Source organism: Callorhinchus milii, unplaced genomic scaffold, assembly GCF_018977255.1.
Source record: "Callorhinchus milii isolate IMCB2004 unplaced genomic scaffold, IMCB_Cmil_1.0 Scaffold3, whole genome shotgun sequence".
NCBI classification, from domain to species: Eukaryota; Metazoa; Chordata; class Chondrichthyes; order Chimaeriformes; family Callorhinchidae; genus Callorhinchus; species Callorhinchus milii.
In genome coordinates, this window is record NW_024704744.1 from 88,263,100 (window position 1) to 88,283,252 (window position 20,153).

Genomic DNA, 20,153 nt, shown 5'->3' on the forward strand with positions numbered 1-20,153 from the left:
AAAATCTGAATTCTTCTGTTTTCCCCCTGTGCCTCTATCAACATTAAAAATAAGTAAATGCATGCTGTTTAGCAGCATGCATAGCAACAGCATAAGCCAAATGATGTGCAATCTGCCTGCAGTTAACTTAACCCAAAATCTTTTGTTAGTTTTTTTTAAATCTTTGCAAATTTTATCGGCAACGAAAGATATTTTAACTCATATCTCTGTCTCCCAGGGTATAACTACACAGTCAGTCATCCTCTGGTCATTATTTGTGCGTGCACCTCGTCGGTGTATGATGGCGGGCAGCATGGTGAATTTTTTTTGGCGTGGGGAGGGGGCAGGCAGCAATGTTTCAATGCAAATCCTCCTGACCCAATAATTGAGCCCAAAGCAAAACCGTTGCTAATGGACAAAACGCACACTATTTTTGTTACTGCAATTGCCGGATCTGCGTAACATGTCCCCGTTACCTTGGGCTGAATTTATTTTGTGTGCAAACGACTACTTATATCTTGCATATCTTTCAGAATGAAAGTGCCTTTTAAAGACTAACTGTCATATATATATTTTTTTTGCCCTTCACACAGTCAAATATTTAGCCTTTTAGCAGACTGAAGTGCACCCATTCACCTACCCAAATGTGCTTGACAAAGCGCCACTGGCGTTTGCATCAGTGGTTGAAGCTCAGAGCAGAACTGGGCAGACTTTGGAGTTTCTGCGCACGTAAATGTCAATACATTGCCTTCTCCATCATCAGCACTAAATTCACTTTGATGCCTCTTTTCTTCTCTTTATTGATCCCTTCATGAGAACGTAGATTTGTATCTGTTAATTAATGCATCCTGAAACAGCGTTTGTATTAATCAGTCAGATAAGAAAAATTGGATGCCTGCACCCACATGACAACCGTAAAAGTGCTGCCCTGATAAAATCATTGATAGGCCTCAATAAAAAAAAGTTCCTCCTTTCACTCAATAAACTAATCATCCTGCTTTTAATTATTAGGCCGAAGATGTGTGTAGATTGGGAATGTGTAAATCTAATTATTTACCAACAGCAGTGTCTGGTGGAGGGGGAGGGGGATAGAGAGAAAATAAAACTAGCTCTCTGCCGTCGCACGAAGGTGCTGGCAGACACACATACAGGGCATCTGCTGCTTCTGGGAGTTCGTACTGTGAGTGTGTGACAAAAGAGATTTGTTCTGTTTCCCGGTGAATCACTCCATGGCTGTTTGTGGGATGTTGCTGTGTGCAAACATTGGCTGCCAGCTTTGCCACAATCACAACACTTTATAATAAATCCTGTGTGTGCTTTGAATTGTCCTCCGAACGTGAAAGGCGTTATATCAAATGCAAGGATTATTACTATTATTATGTTATTATTATCAGATTGAAAAGGCAAAAGCTTTCTTAATACAATTGCAAGGCAATTTAGATGTATTTTGCACCTTTCATTTTGGAAGGACATGTCAAAGAACTTGGCATCACCATTTCAAAAGCTTTTTCTTTGGAGGAATATTTTTGAGTGTTTGAAGGCATGTGCAGGGTGGGGAGGAAGTGGCTGTGCCACACACACGTAAAGAATTATAGATGACACAAGTTATTTTGGTAGCATTGCTGGCATACTGTAAAGGCATGGTTCAGTTGTGCTATTTGATTAGAGCTTAAATGGTGCAAACGTTTCATGTAAAACTTTGCTATATTTTGAACTTTTCCAAGAAAAATAATATTTTTATATATATATGGGGGGAGTCACAGTGTTAGATTATGTCATTGCTATTGGTTTGAAAAAACTTAGGCTGATCTAAGCTGTTATCATAACCTTGTCGTCTTTTATGCCCACTACCACCAACACACACACACACACACACACACACTCACATACACACACACACATTCATACACACACACATTCATATACACGCACACACTCATACACACACACAGTTTGAAAGCTTGGCTAATCCCCTTTGATGATTGTATTAAGTGCTTAAGGCGAGCTCTGGCAACTGGCATTCCACTCTGCGTCAAACCGACAGCCTTGTTTTTTCAAAAAAATCTCAAAACCTGTAAACTTGCCCTGTTAACAAGATAGCAGATCTTAACAATGAGGAGGTAATAAATTAGTATGCTAGTTGTTATAAACAATACTGTGAAAGATACATAATGAGCTGTTTGCCATTAGTGGTTTAGTTAGACAGGGATGAAGCAAACTGATTCATGTAGCAAAGTCTTCAGCCTGACAGCCTTGCCTGAACAGATGTTTTAAAATTCCCCCTCCCCTGATAAAATGGTGACGGATTTGCTGTTCAGCTACCACAGCTGTGTTGCCTCTGTCTCACCGATAGTCACAGCAGTGTCACTGCCATAAATAATGCCCTGGCACAGAAACTACAGGCATGGCAAGGCAGAGAGAGCCCTGTGGCAAGGAATATAAAATATATAGCGTGGCTTCAGTCCTTTTTACAGCACTCTTTCACACTGAATTTGAGATGCTCTTATTGCAAAAACAAATAAGTTCAGGTGCTAACTGAGTGCAGTCAGTCATCTGCACTCGCCTAGGTTCACGATCGATTTGGAATTGCACCAGGTTTTCTGTCCTACAACACACCTGGTTTGGGGCAGCAAGAGCAGTAGTCTGGGGGACGGGGAACAGTGACATCACTGCATTCATTGGTGCCATGTGCTCAAATCATTGTGAGCCTGGTTCGGGAGTCCCAGGTTCCAGTCTGCAGCAGGGTGCATGGGAAGAACTCCAGCCAAAGGGGGCCCAGCAATGGTCCAAATGGTCTTTATCAGCTACATGATATTCAAATAGTGAGGTTAAGTGATAGAATTGGTGACAACATTGTGTTGTTGTACCTTGGGGTGTAAAGTAACATTTTACATTTGAACCTGCAGTGTTTGCCACATGTTGGGGTCAAACGTGCAGGATTTTCTGACTATACAAGGAATAATAAGTGCAGGAAAATGTTCAACTTGAGTTCAGTCATTTAGGTTTCGATAGTATAAGTGTGTCAAGACTAAAACCATTGTGTTCTTTCTCTTCTTGCTAGGGTTCTCCACACTATCTCTGGCCGATCAGATGAGTCTCCTTCAGAGTGCCTGGATGGAGATTCTGATCCTAGGAGTTGTGTACAGGTCACTATCTTTTGAGGACGAACTGGTCTATGCTGAAGACTACATCATGGATGAAGACCAGTCCAAGCTCGCTGGGCTCCTCGACCTGAATAACGCCGTCCTCCAGCTGGTAAAAAAATACAAGAGCATGAAGCTGGAGAAAGAAGAGTTTGTCACCCTCAAAGCTATAGCGCTTGCTAATTCAGGTTGGCAGACTTGCTTGACTGTTTGGCACAGTTTAAATAAGTCATATTCCCCCACCAACCTCCTCCTCATGTTTAACCCCTTCTGTGCTGGTTATCTCTCTCCCCACCCCCCCGCCCCACCCCCCTAGGGTTTGTCAGTGAAGCCATATTGAAAGTTCAGGTATTCGTGTTGGTTAAATATTTTTTTTAGTAAATTGCTAAATAGTGAATCAATCACTCACCATTATAAGCTATTCTAGTGTATCCATCATTAGGCAAAATAAACTGATAATGTGCTGTAAGTAATAGGAGCACATTGTCGTAAATCAGCTATGGGAACTGCCTGCTAGCTCAGAGGTTTTAATGTAAGCTTGGTTGTATATTGGAACTCTTCTAAGATAATGTGCTGTTTAACAACAAAAATTGATCTTGTGTTGAAATAGATGTTATCAATGATGGATGTGGCATAAAATAATTGGATCATTCTTCGAAAATGGTTAACTCAATTAGGTTTTAGTAATTCAGCAAAGCTGTTCATACAGGACTGATCCACTCAACTTTCACAAGACTTTGCTTTTGAAAGTAAAAGCTGCTTTTACTCAACTGAAATTTCGTTACCAAATTACTCTCCAGCAATTTTTAAAAAAAAAGGAAAGCCAGGCACTTTATTTCACTGAATATCACACCAGCACAGAGGAGGTTAAACCCTCCAGCACGTACATTATCCACATTTGAATTGCAGAAGCAACTGGGAATGAATCATGAATAAAATCGTTTGTGCTTTGTTGTTTTTTTCCCTTCTCCCCAATGCTTTATCGCAGTCTTTAGACACTTTAGCATTTGCATAAAGTTCATGATAGATCCCTCTTTAATAACATACTGATCGTTAGCTACCTGTGTGTCAATAACAGCTCTGATGTTGTGTACCGTTGACAATCACGCCATGTCCCTCCATTTCCCCCTGCCTCCTTTTGTTTTGACCTAATCTTTGAACTTTATCTTGGTTGCCGGCCAGTAGTTTTCTCTTTAATTACAAGAAGGAAACTCAATAAAATCTGTTAAATGGAATGCAATGAGTAGCTGAATGGGAGGACAGCCATTTGTTCAAATTCTGCAGCACTCAAGGTATTGACAGTTTGTTTTCTGAGGCCATATGTGTTGATCAATCTCAGGCTGGGCTCAGCCACGCTGAAAAATGAAAAACCAGATTGCTTTTGCTTATTTTCGGATGACAGCTCTTGATTTGGTGGGTCCGAGATGAACCTTCTGCCAAATTGTACCCCTGAGAATCAAAGCGTGACTGTTTTGAAAATTATTTTTTAATTGATTTTGTAATTAACAGTTCATCTCGTATATTGATGTGCAAATTCCTAGATTGATGGGAGAGAAATTGTTTCAACAAAAAGTTGCACTTTTTTCATTTGTCTCAGCAACTGCTGTTGGCACTTTGCTGGCCCTGACGGGCAAACGAGAATGAGATAGGAGCAAGGGCCCCTTCAACCCTTAATGACATTTCTAAACTCAGCAATTTTGAAAAATAAACTAATCCACTACCTTTCTAGTTTACTAGATTGATTCAGAAACGTCTCCTCCCCCTTTGATGAATTTGACTTTTGTATGAGTATCATGTAGATTTATTTACACATCTTCTATTTGCATGTTTTTTTGGGGGGTGGTGTCATAAAGCAGGGCTAATTCACAATAAGATCACGCTGTTCCAGGCTCTGGAACTCCATCCCCCAGTGCCTTCGCCTTGCTTCTTCCCTCTCCTCCTTCAAGGCCGGTCTCAAAACCTTTCTCTTTGACCGAGCCTTCAGCTCCCCTCTCGACTCTCTTCCCCCTCCTCACTCCCTCCCTTCCCTCCCCTCACCCTGACCATTTCCCCCTTCCTCGCTCCCTCCCTTCCCTCCCCTCACCCTGACCATTTCCCCCCTGCTCGGGTCATGACCCAACTGTGCAGCGCCTTGGGACGTCCTCCTGACGTGAAAGGCGCTTTATAAATGGAATCTTGTTGTTGTTGTTGTTCCTAAGCATTAGTGGTTGTGGCTTGTGTGACTCTGGATTTTACCATAGCAGAAATTGTAAAGCAAAGGAGAACATAATTATCAAGCAGTGTTAAACAAAATATATTGTGTCCTGCAGTAACAATTTTTTTTGTAATAATTGACATTAAATATCTCTCGAAACAGAAAAAAATAAAGTAAAAGGATTTGAAGGCCTAGTGCTACGCTAGTAACATTTTCCAATTGCAGATCTGTTCATCTTTTTATTAATAAAGTCATGCTGGCAAGACATTTATCACTTAATATTGCGAGAAATATAAATAGATACAATGTGGCTGAGAAGCAGTGGTAGCAAAGCACAAAATTAAAATCTTTTAAGAAACTGTAAAAGCAAAGAAGTTAATTATCTGTAACTGGGCATCACAGTAGGTAAAGCACAGTGTGAATATCTTGCCCTGTAAAAAAAAGAAGCAATAAAAAGCACAATATGCAATATAGATAGAAGTTCCTTGAGATTTGGATGGGGGAAAAAAACTGTTTTTAGACACTGCATTGAAAGATAATCATCTAGAAGGTTTGTTTTGTAAAAAAAAGTATTCAATTATTTGACTTTGTTAAGGTTACATTTTTTTAACATAGACAATAATGAAAGGTTTACTAAGTTGAGAACTGCAACCTCCCCTCCTCATTAACTGCTATGGTCACTACTTTGTTTTTGAAAAAGCATCATTCATTGATCTTTGACAACATCATGTTTCATCAATTAAATTAAATGATAATGTATACATGAAGATTTTTTCCTGATTTGACTTGCTGAATGTCAACGTCATGCGGTTGCATTCTAAAGCATCTAATAATAACAATAATAGTAATCCGTGCAGTTGATATAGTGCCTTCTCACGTCAAAGAGATATTTCAAGGGGTTTTGTAGGATATTTACTGTGAAGTGTAGTGATTGTATTTGTAGGCAGACTATCTAATCCAGATATTAAGTTAGCCTAACATATCAAGTTAGATCTTAAGTGAAGCACCAAATAGTGTTCCGTTTTATTTAAGGTTGATCATTTCTAATTTAAAGTGTGTGTTTGAGCCCATCGATGTTTAAAACAAGTTAACAACATTGAAGCAATATAAGTATTGTATGTAGAATCTTACATTTGTTTTGTTTTAAATCACTGGATACTGTTGATTCCTTTATGGTTGCGAGTGCACGAATGCGTTCAGTTTCATGTTGGTTTTATTCCCTTCAGATTCAATGCACATAGAAGATGTTGAAGCTGTTCAGAAGCTGCAAGATGTCTTGCATGAAGCACTGCAGGACTATGAGGCCGGGCAACACGGGGAAGATCCACGCCGTGCTGGAAAGCTGCTGATGACTCTCCCGCTTCTCCGGCAGACCTCCACCAAAGCTGTGCAGCATTTCTACAACATCAAACTGGAAGGCAAGGTTCCCATGCACAAACTATTCTTGGAAATGCTGGAGGCCAAGGTCTGACTAGAGGAACCTCGGCCATCCCATGAAAGCACACAGAATGGGGTTAGGCCATGTCAAAGGGAAAAAATGTAGGAATTGAATCAAAGTTAACAGTAGTGTTTAATTGAAAAAACTGCACTGATATTTAGCAGTATGACTGTGAAGCAGCTTTCAACTTCTCATTCTTCTAGGACTTTTTCATGCAGATTTTGCTGTCGAACTTTTTAAATGAGGTCTCTAAGTGAAGAGAGAGAAGGAAGCCAGCCCTGCCAAAGGATGGGAATCCATAATATGGATGCCACTGAACTAATACCAGAAATATCCCCATCAACGAAAGGATTCAGACTGACAACTGTTTTACCTAACAGTACAGTGCATTAGCTGAATGCAATATTAGGTTCCATATGAACAGTCTGTAATTAGGCAACAGAGCAGCGTTGCATTGGCTGCTTCTTCTCATTGCATTTTTTCCACCTTAGATCAGTTACAGCCATTTAATTCCTTAATTGTTTTCAAGTCTTCCAGATATTTCTTAGGTTAGGAACTACGTCTATTTCAGGGAATAGTAAGCTTTACTCAGTCATGCAATACTGAAAATACTGCATTTATTTGCTGGCTGGAAAAATGATGGACAGTTATGAAGAACAAACAAAACTTTTGGAATGCTTTTTTTAAAACCTTTTGTTGTTGATGTTTATGGGTTTTTTGTACCAGCTTTACCACTACAGCCATTTTATTAATGTGTGAATTTATCTTAAGCAATAGCGAATGAGAAGGTGCATACTTTTTATGGATGCAATTTATGTTGAGTGCCAGTTCAGTCAAGATCCTCAACTTCTTTAACACAAGGTAATACATCGCTTCAATTTCATTATTGCAATTAGATTACACCTTCATTGATAGACTAGTTGATATGATAATCCGATCCGGTTTCAACAAGAATACACTAGCTTACCCCACCATACTTTGAAATATGGCACTAAAGCAAAGCCATGTATTATACAGGCCATTTTCATGCATTTGTCAATCAATTGAAACTTAAGACTGTTAAGAGGTGTAATCTAATTTGACTTGGCAAACAGTCCAATGTCATTTCCCCCCCTCCCCCCAAAAAACTACATTTGCTACGTTTTACAAACAAATTAAGGCGCTAACCTGTACCAAGTACTCAATTGTCAGTATTAGTAGCTGCTCCCTGTTGTACCATGTGACATCCTCTTCTGTGTACACATATGTAATCAAAGATTGTGAGCCTAACCTGAGGTCATGTATTGGAAACAAAAAAAATGTTGTAGTTCAGCTTGCAATGTTTCATGTTTGCTGTGTTCTTCTAATTTTAGTTGAATTCAAAGACTATTGTCTTGTTCTTATTGTGGTGTTAGATTCTTGTGATTGTACGCATTAGACACAGGGTAGAATTAGAGACAGTAATGGATGTAAAATTCCTCAGGAGATAGTGTATTCTATTCCTTACTGGTGATAAGATTGCTCCTATTAATAATAAGATCAAAATAGATTAAGAATCAGAACAAATATCTCTTCCGACAATACACATTTAAATCATTAATTTAAAAAGGGATATTTTGTGTAACAGTTTATTGTAGAATAATGATGTATATCTTAGAAAAGAATTTGAATATTTCCAAACAATAGGTAAATGTCTAATTTTTAAATGCTGTAAATATGGCTATGTTCAAACATCTCAAATGGTTGTTATTAAACAGCTTTGTGTCGTCGCAAGTTTTTGGTGCATACAAGTTTCCCAAACTACTGCTACATTGTGTGCTTTGGAGAAAAAAAACAAAATAAGGTTGACGGTATGCATCAACCTTGTGCTATAAATACTGTGTATCATTAGCTGTACGAGACTATATAGTAGATTGTGGTTTCTCAGTAGAGAATTGACTGTACTGTGATTCTAGACTTTATTCATCATTAGCAGCTCATTCAGGTGGTCAATAACTTGAAGTTTATAGCTGTAATAGGGAACTAAGAAGTTGGCACGATCCTTCAAAATAATCCAACTCCTGGGAATAAGGTGCTGATTTTGAGTAATAGGAGCTTAGCCTCTGTGGAGTGCAAGGGATGGATTTTGAGATTTATTTTGCGCATGCTTATGGTTAGAACCAGCAATGAAGTCTCATTTACCAGCGCTCAGACGGGCAGAAAATGAGATTCAGTTAAAATGAAGGTTGTATGTTTTAGCTGTATCTGTTTTCTTTTTTTTCTTTATTTGCATTTTTTTCCTGCTTAATTATGGCAATAGATGATTGTGCAACTCCCCAAAACAGTTGCACTTGCATTTCAATCAGAACAAATATTTATTCCACTATTTTGCATTTTAAGAAAAAAAACAAGTTTTGAAATAATATGAAAAAATTATAAACGGCTATTTTTCTTATATAGAAGAGGATGTGGGTGTTGGTGGTTGTATTTAAATTATTTATGCATCTGTGTTTACCTGCCTACAAACAATTTATGGCGGTCTTATGTGCAAAGTTTAAAAGCAGACAAAAAAGTTTTAAAAAGCTACAAATACCAGGAGTTGAAGTTAACGTGTAGTGGAAAAAAAACATGTCTGTAGGTCTAGGCAAGCTTTGTGCTTCACATCTGTAAACAATCAACTGTATATTTTTGTGACGTGTATCATACTGTGTGCTGACAAATGTCCATTTGTGTAAATGTATTTATTTTATATTGTATATATTGTTAATGCAAAAGGAGACAATGATTCTGTAACTTTAATCAGTTCCAATGTGTACTCTAATTATGCCTTTCAGGATGATGGTAGAGCAATATTAAACAAGCTTCCACTTTTACATGCTTGTGTTTGTAGAGTGTTTTTTTTGGAAGGAAAAAAATGAAATAGCTAATACTAAGAATTCTTGCATTTGAAACAGAAAGTTTCACATCAGGAGGACATCTCAAAGCTCTTCACAGGATTTACTGTAAAGTGTACCCTGTAATACACTGCAACCACAGTAACGTTCCACAAACAGTAATGAGTTAATGGCTAACAAGAGATGAGGGTTTCTAAATGGGTAGGCCACAGCTTTGACTGGTCTAAATATTTATTATTTTTATATTTTGAGCACTTGTGATCCCCTGCCCCCGCCAAACCCACGTAACTTGTACCTCTAACCTGAAATTAACTGCATACCCTCTAAAACGATTCCTGGGATTGCCGCTTCAACTTGAAAGGAATTCATCAAGTGTAAAAAGAACTACAAATACACACACGGAAGTCTTTGTGGCTTGATACACCGATCTGTGTTAGCTTAAAAATAATAGATGCTTCATTGTACACAATAGCAGTTTGTCTATCACAGGAGTGTTCATTCCTTTTTGTTGCATAGTGAATTGTACCAACTGGCAGTCCCAGCACTTTGGGACGTCCTCCCGACCTGAAAGGCGCCATATAAATGCAATTTGTTGTTGTTGGAAATGATGGTCAGTATATATCATGAGAGATTTGAATGGCAAAGGCAATTCGGCCCTTGTGACGTAATCTTTGCAGAATGACAACTCCACCTTCAGTGTCAATTAACAATTTCTTAAATGACTCCAATGCTGTGGCTTTTACCAGCCTTCCTAGTAACCCGTTCCAGTAGTCGACTATCTTCTGCGTAAAGAAATATTTCTTGGCATCAGTCCCAAAAGCGGCTTACGCAATCATGACCAACTGTCCTACCTCAATGAAATTATCATTCTGGATTCACTTTCACTGCCCTATTTTTAAGCAAATACTCCCTTTTTTCTTACTAATTAACAGATAAGCAAAAAACTACCTAAACCTTGCAGTGAGGTCAAATGAGTTTGAATCTCACTAGTCTTGGCACTATTGCTACAAGTACTGGGTTTCCCTATCGGTCATAATTAAAATCTAAATCCATAAATTGTCCCACATGCTCCTCTGCATTTTATTTTCCTTCCTTGATCTAGTTTTGTATTCTCTATGAAGGACCACATTTGCCATTAGTGCTGAGCAAGGAGCTGTACATTTCCTGCTTTTTTATGACTGTTTTTGCCCCTTTGCTTTTGATATAGCTCCTTTCACGCCAGGATGGGGCCTCAAAGTGCTTCATAGGATAATAAACCTTGCATTTAATATAGTGCTTCATCATGTCATCGAGGCGTTCTCAATCAAGTGGCTGTATTTGTAGGCAAACACAACAGAATTTTTTTGCACAGCAATGTCCAACAAACAGCCATGAAATGAATGACCCATTTTACCTGGAGGATTATTTAACTTGCTGGACAAAGTGGGTAAAGTGACTGTACATTTTCTAGGCAAACGCCTGCCTGCAAATGTTCTCTTGTAAGAACATGAAACTAAGTAGCAGAAAGTTGTTGCATCAGATGACAATAAGCAATAATGTAACAAATAATAATTCTTACATTTCATGTAGCGAGTGTAAAGTGTTTTTCATAGGGAATTGCTGTCCAGTTTAGTGACTGCATTTTGCAAGCAATCTGTTTCATGCAGTAAAGTCTCACAATCAGCCAGAGAGAAAGAACTTTCATTTCATACCTAACATTTATCTAGAAAGTTAAGCAAAAGAAATCTGTTGAAGCAGGTTGCAGATTGAGATTAATTAAATGAAGTGAATGTGAGGTAGGCAAAAGCCAATCTGTGACAAAATGAGTTTATGGCTTATAGTTAGCTGGCAGGTGGAATCCTGTGTGAACCAAAAAGATTCTGGGTGAGGTAATTGGAAAAGAAGTTGGATGAAAACTATTTATTTGATAATGACATGCAAAAATAATAGTTTTTTGAAATAAAATAGTTTTGGAAGTCACTGCCTTGAATTGATGCCTTTATTAAAAAAAAACCAAGGTTGTAATTTTTCAGTTAGGGGAGAAGCAAAGGAGAATTTTAGACTTCCAACAATAATTATACTCTCTAAAATGTAGTCTTTTTTTCCCCTAAATGAACAGCGTTCTTTTATTTTAAAAGAGGTTTGTAAGTTATTGTGCCCTGAAACTATGTAGCTCGACAAGAAGTGATTTAATGCATTTGGTGAGAAAAGGCCTGTAATGAATGAAGCAGTTAATAACTGCTCTCGTTAAGTGGAAAACATCTACTCTGAAATGTGTTTCTACTTTGTTGATGAAGATTAATCTGTGCTAGGAACTACAGTAGATATGAGACGAGTGTCCTGCATTAAATATAAATGTGGTTGCTGGAGTTTTAAATGCTACATCAGCTTATCGATGGAGCGCAATCTTTAGAGCATTGGGAGCAATTTCAAATTTTACCTAAAATAACCCATTTTATCTCAACAATCAGACTGTTTTATAATCTATACACACATTTTCTGCATCATATGATCTGAAGTTACTGAATGATGCCATCCCAATTGTTTCTCCATTAAATGTTCCATATGGTCTATTGCAGCAATCTTTTGAAACAGATTATAATGCACGAGTGTTGAATATATGCCTCTCATTCTTACCGTTGTGTTTCTGGATGTTCCAAAGGACTATTGTCATCAATCCGATTGCACTGCTGGTTCTTGTCACATGATCTAAAATGCAATGATATCATCAAAATGCTATGAAATGCATGCAAACCTTTAGGAAGATGTCCTCACAGAATTAAAACGCTTTTTAAAAATAAAAACAGGGTCCTAAACCTAAGCAAAAACATTCTTAAAAAAAAGTTAGTATTTTTAAGGATGTGTTCATTCTCAGATTCTACTGACACTATTGCTCAGTGACAACACTTAGAGAAGTAACTGAAAATGAATATTGACTTTATATGGAATAATAATAAGACATCAAGGGCTTTGAATACTTAAATTATGCTGTCGAATTTGGCATGGAATGAAAAGGAATATCAAACGATCAGATATATACTTTTTTAAAAAATCCACAAAATGTTTAATTTTCACAAACTTTTTATTTATTTGATTTTGTTAGCTCTCTCAACATCCTGTGAGCTCTTCCACCTGAGACCATGGGCTGGATGGAGCCCTGCTCTGCTCATCACATGAAAGTGTTGAACAGCAGCTCTGGGTGCTTTCCCCATATTGATTCTTTTTGTTCCCCCTGCACAGAAGTTCCTGAGGCCTTGAATTCCACTCAGTCTTAAGCTGATTTTGCCTTAAATCTTAATATTGGAAGTGGGTTTGTTTTACTGAAATATTGATAATCCTCGATATGTGCCAAATGTTAGATGATTTTGTCTAGAAATGAAAAATGATTTTGTCTAGAAACAGTCATAACACTTGACAGCAATCACCTGTGAAGCACTTTGTGCCTTTTAAACAGTTTAGGCACTCTATCAAATGCAAGGATTATTATTATCATGTGCTGGTGATCCTCATACAACCCTGCAGGTAGTGAGGCATGATTTGTATTGTATCACTTAAAGACGCTAAACACCTCACTGTGAGACCATATGTGACAATAATTTCTTTAACTTACAATAATCAATACATGGTTGTAATAATTATAATCCTTGTATTTATATGTCACTTCAGGAGGATGCCTCAGAACACTTCACACTTTACTGTAAAGTGTGACCGTATTTTTACAACAACTGTATTTTTAGTAAATGAACACAGCAGCTTGTATGCACATAGCTATGTCCCACATTCAGCCATGAAGTGAATGACCAATTTTACATCATCGCTTGAGGCAATGCAGAGTGTCAACTGTTTGTCTTTATTATTTCTTTTGTTTCAAATCCCCTACATTTTTGCTCTGTTTTTTGTTACATAATCGTAAAAAAAGCGACTTTTCACACAAAGCGCGCTGTTGCAGTCAGTATAAAGCCCTGTCTCTGGGATTTTAAATTAGGGACATTTGTAGATTTAACAATTTACTGATTCTGACATATTTTGGTCGCTGAGTGAGATCCAATCTCTTCAAATGAGCAGAATTTTTGGCTGACATAACTGTTGTTTAAAGCTTCCACTCACTGGTGACAACTATTGCACTTTAATCCTCACCTCAATCAAGTCTGAAAAGAGATGTAGACCTCTGTGTACAAGGTCAACTGGTGTTTCAGAAAGACACTTCACAAAGGTATCACAAGAGTGCTAATGTGTAGTTTGGAGTTTTCGACAGCCCCTGAAGCAATTCTCTATTCTATTTGTCCAATACATTTACAGTGGCTGGTGGTGGTGGTTCTCTGGAGATTTATACTGGTGACTTGAGAACCATTACCTCAATAGAAATAGTAAGGCTTAGCCGAGCTGCAGAATTCATGCCACCACTTCAAAACACAGGAGGACAACTATCAGCGGCATTTAGAAATATTTTATAGCCATTCTGCCAAGCATTTACTGCTAATGAAGGATACTTCTGCTGTTAGATTGGTGTAGGGGTATAGCATGGACGTTTTTCACACAGCAAAATCAAAGCAAAACAAAAGAGCTTGAGCTGTCGTTTTTGAAAAAAAATGGCATTCACTTTTTAATAATGTCTCCTCTCGTTTTGTTCTTTATTTCATCAAAAATGCCTCTCATCACCGGACAGGGTGCAAACATGTAGCTGAAGAGCTCCTTCCTGGTCCCTGGCAGTGCTGATGCAGTAGTGTGTGGCATGGCAACGTCATAGAAATGATTCAGGCAGACCATGCCAGGTTTTCCATCCCTGCTACACTTTAGTATTCTTTGCAGCTACTACCCATAAGCTAAACATTATTTGGAAGGGAAAAAAAAACATATGTGCTGAGAATACTCATTACGCTGGTAAAATAAATTATATTTAGAAGGGTCGAATTGTAGAGATTTACAGCACAATAACAATGCCATTGGGCCCACATTGCCTTGTGATTGCTGGTTTAATCCCAGTCTTCTGCTGTTTCCCCATTTAGTGTCATTTTAATGTTTTGCCCACAAAATATACAGTCAATTCACTTTACAGTATATTCTGTGAAGCACTTTGAGACATCTCGAAAACGTGATAAGGCGTTACATCAAACGCAATGATTATTATTATTATTTAATATAGCTTGTGAATATTTGCAAGAGTTGAAAATTATTACAAAAAGAAACCTTTACAAAAGTTCTTTTCATCCCTGCCCCCCCACAAAAAGAAGTACACGTGTTTTACTGCCAGATCATGTAACTGAAAATGCAATGTTTGCAAATGGGAACTTTGTGATAGTAGCCATGGGTTTTCTTTTCGGGGCTATTTCTCGGCTTCACAGCCTCAAAATGCCAACAGAACAATCAGAAAGAAAAAGACTGGTTATGGGAGACCTTTGTGGGCTGTCAAGGTTGCAATTTATTCTCCTGATTTTTTTAAAAAAATTGCATTTCAATTGCGGAACAAAAAAAACCTTGGTCTCTGGTTTGCAAAGTTACATAGACTGATGCGGCATGAAACCAGCCATTCAGCTTAACCAGTCTGTGCTAGCGTTTATACTTCATGGATAGCGTTTATACTTGGTGGAGTCCTGTAGCTCAGTGGTTAGAGCACTCGCTTTGCAAGTGAGAGACCTGAGTTCAATTCCAGGCAGGGCGAAACCTTGGGCAAGTTTCCTTACTCCACACGCCTAATAATAATCCCTCCAAAAAACAAAAACAATAATTAAATTGGTCACTTTTAATCTACGACTGTTTGTGGGACATTGCTGTGCGCAATTGGCTGCCGAGTTCGCCCACAAATATACAGTCAATTCACTTTACAGTGTGTTCTGTGAAGCGCTTTGGGACATCCTCCCGATGTGAAAAGCGCTATATCAAATGCAAAAATTATTATTATTATTATTCGTACAATTTCCCACCCCTCCTATTCCCCTCTCCTTCATGTATGTATCAAGTTTTCTCGAATATCAAATCTTCAGTTTCCAGTATCCAATGATTAACTCCATGAGGGAGCAAGTACTTAAACAGTTACATGCCATTGAGTGTCCCTTATCATCTGAATTACATTATCTGCAATCTCTCCTGTTCTGCAAGAGTGATTTATGTCAGCACTGTCAATCTGTGAAAAATAATCAGTTAGCTCAATAACATAAAAAAATCACTAATTTCATAAATGTGCAAATCTAGAAATTGACCTTCACTGTAGCCAGCAAATGATTTTCTCTCTTTCCTCTCAGGAGGCAAATATTCAGAACAGCAGTAACTTTAAAGCTCAATTACTGTCAGGTGTAAATGTGCTACCCAGGTGTTAAGGCTACAACCCTACACATTCCAGCATTGCTTTGAAACACCAATTTAGCCAATTATCAAAGTAGATCCAATTAACTTAAGCATGGAAGTTAAACTGTGATCATTTAAAAGGCATATATCACCAACTCTGCAAGTTACCTTTAGATCGTAAGTTAAGTGATAAAATTTGAACTCTGTGTTACAAACTAGAGTGCAAATTACGTCAATTCCAACAACCATTCTTCTCTAAAAAGTAGGAGAGAGTGGAGAGGAGGAATGTAAGGAGAGATATCTATGATGTCTTGAACAGGCCTGAAATTAACTAATATTTTGTGACCATTCATGTCTGTGTTTTTCCCCATTAGGAGCCCTGCATTTGGAAGTTTGAGTTATTCAAGGAGGTAATCACTGAGGTACATGAATAGAACGAGCCGAGATTTGAATCATCGGAGCAGAGCAGCGAATCGGTGGAATCGGTGATTCCAAATGCTCTAAGTTAAAGATTACACTTCTATTGGTAAAGCTACAGTGTCTATCTGCATTCAGGAGGTGTCTGATGCATTGTTCTGAACTTCTGGTAGATTAGTTCACTTGTTTATGGTTGCAGAGAACAGTTGAGCCACACAACATTTTACATTGTTGATGGGTATGGTTCATGCCCCCACGGAGATGTGGGTGCCATCATTCAACCTGGCATTGTACATTAATCATAAGGGTTTTTGACTTCCCCAAAATGCAGGTATTGTGCAATGCTGAAAAAAGTTATCCTTGTGGTGAAATTCTTGAGACCTGAAATTCCTGTTTGTTTAGCCTGTAAGACTATGCTGGTTTAAAATTTAAAGCTGGGGGAAATTGAAGGTCACACCATTTTAATTTGGATTCCGGTTTTCTACAATTCTTATTAAGAGCCACCTTCCAAAGGAAGACTTTTCTGCACAATCTTAAATAATAAGACAAAATGTTCTAATGTGAGATGGAATTTCAGGCCTACACACAAATATTTACATCCTTAACTGGTCTTTGTCTCAGGTTTATTTTAATAAGAAAACTGATTAAACAGTTGGCTTTTTGAGACCTTGGACACAACTTTAAAGACCTCCAAACTCTACGAAAGTACAGGTAGCACAAGAAAAACAGAGCAACAATCTATGTAAAAAATAAATTGGTTACTTCAATCCACAACTGTTTGTGGGACACTGCTGTGTGCAATTGGCTGCCACATTTTGCCCACAAAATATACAGTCAATTTACTTTACAGTATACTCTGTGAAGCACTTTGAGACATCTCGAAGACGTGATAGGGCGCTATATCAAATGCAAGGATTATTATAATAACAACAAATTGCATTTACATCAATCCTTTCAAGTCAGGAGGATGTCCCAAGGCATTGGGGATAATGTTGAATTTGGATTAAAATAAACATTTTGGTGTCTGCTTTGATCTTGGATGTGTTGCAACATAGATCAGAGAACCAAAATGTGAAAACTCTTTGCAATATGTTGCATCTTTCATTATTTTGTCATTTTCAAAGCAGCATTCACATTTGGTATCAGTGAGCACTGGATCAGACCCATTCCCTGTCTATGCAATAAATAGTGATGTTCCAGTAGCCTGTGTGAGTGAGTCAGCACTGATACGGAAAGTACATGACAACAGCATCACTTTGGCCAAGAAAATGCATTTGCTGATTCAATCCTAGTCAACCCTACTTACTGTCACATGTCATAGGGACCCAAATCACCCACCTATTGTATTTTATTGTTCCTGTTGTTGTGCAGCATTTTAAATCACATCTTGCACTCAATGCATAGAAAGCCATGTCAGCGGAGACCTGGAAGTTGGCCTTTTTTGTGCTTTTTTATAATTGCAGGACCTGAGGTATCGGACTGCCCGGTATACGATGAAATGCAAAACGTTTCTTCATTACCAAACTATTCAATGCATATGTTTCCTTAGTCTGTGTTTCTGGTCTTTATGAGTCGTTGTAATTATTCCTTTTGAGTGCCTGTATGATCTAAACTTTAACCATTCTTTGCAATAATAATAATCCTTGTATTTGATATAGCGCTTTATCACGTCTTTGAGAAGTCTCAAAGCGCTTCATAGAATATACTGCAAAGTGACTGAATGTTTTGTGGGCGAAACACGGCAACCAATTGCGCACAGCAGTGTCCCACAAACAGTCGTGGATTGATAGTAGTGTTACTGAGGGAAGGAGTCCCAGACACACATGAATGTGTGATTGGGAGTATAAATGAAGGAAGGATGAGCAGCACTGTTTTGAGGCCAATACTGCAAGGAGGAGTCAATGCCTTTTAGGGGAGCTTCCAAGAATAGGTATTCATCATCATAGTCAGACTGCTGATCTGAGGGTCTCTCATGTCCTGAGCTTACAGCAGGCTGTGCAGCTGCTCAATCCAGCCACGCATCCAGCTGAGACCACACCAAAGGATATCCTTAAGCTCTGTAAAAAAAACTTCCTTCATAAAAGACTGCAATCTCCCTGCTATCTAGTAGCCTTGCTCTGAGATGCTTGGAGAGTAGAATCCATTATCGAATACAACCTGTATTCAGTATGGTTTCCAGAGCTACCCAAGTGTTGCTAAATCTGCAAGTCACTGAGGATTCACTCACAGCCAGTATGTCGGGCATCCCCTCCACAGCAAACTGGAATTCATCCAATTTGAAACTAAAAATAGCATATTTCAGTGAGCCAGTCTTAACGGTCTTCAACCTCTCATCAGTTCAATTTTGCTATAATCCAACAGTACTGATTCATCGTACTGCTGTTGTGCCACTTTCCTTTGAAAATCTTTCCACTGATCTCTGTATCTGCATGCCCCTCCTCGTATTCTCTAGCCTTCTATGCCTACAACCTAAAATGAGACTCTCCAGTTCACCTTCCTGGACTGGTGAGTGCTCTTTTGGTGGTGGAACGATGGACCATGCAGTGAAGATGTTGTCCTCAGTGTGCTGTTGCTGTTAAGCGTGGCGTCTGTGATTTGTGTTCAATGTGTTGTACTGATAGTGATGAGCATGTTAGTAAAAGATCAGACAGGAGGTGGGAGCCCTGTGTATAGCATTTGACTTAATTCCAGGAAACAATGTAATGAGTAAATGACTAGGTGGATCATGTTGTGTTAAGATGTTTTAGGATAAAACATTTTTTTTGAGATGCTTCACTAAAGGTTGTATTCTGCCAAATGTGTTGAGCGCTAAAATTGCCCAGATTTTTAAAAAGTTACTAAAGGCCCAGTTGGTTGTCTGAACAGCCCTCTAATAATAATAATCCTTGCATTGATATTGTGCCTTATCAGGTCATCGAGACGTCTCAAAGTGCTTCACAGAATACACTGTAAAGAGGATTGACTGAATTGTGGGCAAAATGTGGCAGCCAATTGTGCACAGCAGTAATGTTTAAAAGATGCTCCATTCAGAATTACCTGACTGCAACAAGAGCACAGCTCAAGCACAATTCTCGCAGTCAGTCTTGAGACCCTGGTTTGTTTTAGATATGCTGTATGTCTCGTGGTAAATTGCTGCAATTCTCCGCTGAACGTGCAATATGAACGCAGCATAATAACTAATACGCCAAGATTTTCACATATACTCCCACATGAGCAAGATTTTCCAGGATAACAGATAAAGCATCTCTCCACACTGCACCTGAAATTACTCCAATGACCCGATCTTGCTCAGTTCAAATCTGTTGTTAACCTCTGGCAATCCCACAGCATATGTGCCAGTGAGTCTTTCTGCTTCTTCCATCTGCAGCACCAGTCTGATATCTAGGAGCTCATATCATACAGTCTGTCTGTATGGTATCATCTGCTCTGTAGGCAGAGTTTCTGAATGCATTGTACATGGTACATGTATCATCCTACTCTCATTATTCCAAACCACTTTCACTTTCTGTGAGCTTGACTCTAATTTTACATCCAAGTCCTCTTCATGGGGTGCTTGAACATTATTTGGAGTTTGCCTCCAGCTCTTCATCACAAAAAGCATAGGCTGCTGTGTTGGGAAATTAATTTTGTTTGCTGTGCCTTCCAGAAGCTTCTTCAAACAGAATTTGCAAATCTGGCTTCCAATTAATTTCATACAGTCCGTCTCATATTAATGTCAGCTGCACAAATTGTAAAAATTGAGATCTATGCAACCTACAGCCACTATCTAAGTTCATAAATGAACAAGGCAGGAACACCTTCTAGTATTTAACCTCACACTTTTATTGTCCTTCAAACCAGCCTCCCAAAGGTTATCACCCGGCTGTTCT

The 20,153-nt window shown here is 38.5% G+C and overlaps 1 protein-coding gene across 4 annotated transcripts in view; it reads left to right on the forward strand.

Annotated features, from left to right (window-relative positions):
• esrrga (estrogen-related receptor gamma a) overlaps window positions 1–9,585 on the forward strand; it is a 183,771-nt gene extending 174,186 nt beyond the window's left edge. For all 4 annotated transcript variants that reach the window (XM_007904500.1, XM_042333298.1, XM_007904499.2 and 1 more), the window contains 2 exons: window positions 3,041–3,310; window positions 6,543–9,585. In XM_007904500.1, coding sequence (XP_007902691.1) covers window positions 3,041–3,310; window positions 6,543–6,787 — 515 coding nt within the window. In that variant the 3' untranslated portion in view covers window positions 6,788–9,585. The remainder of the gene's footprint in view (window positions 1–3,040; window positions 3,311–6,542) is intronic.
• Window positions 9,586–20,153: the final 10,568 nt, after the last annotated feature.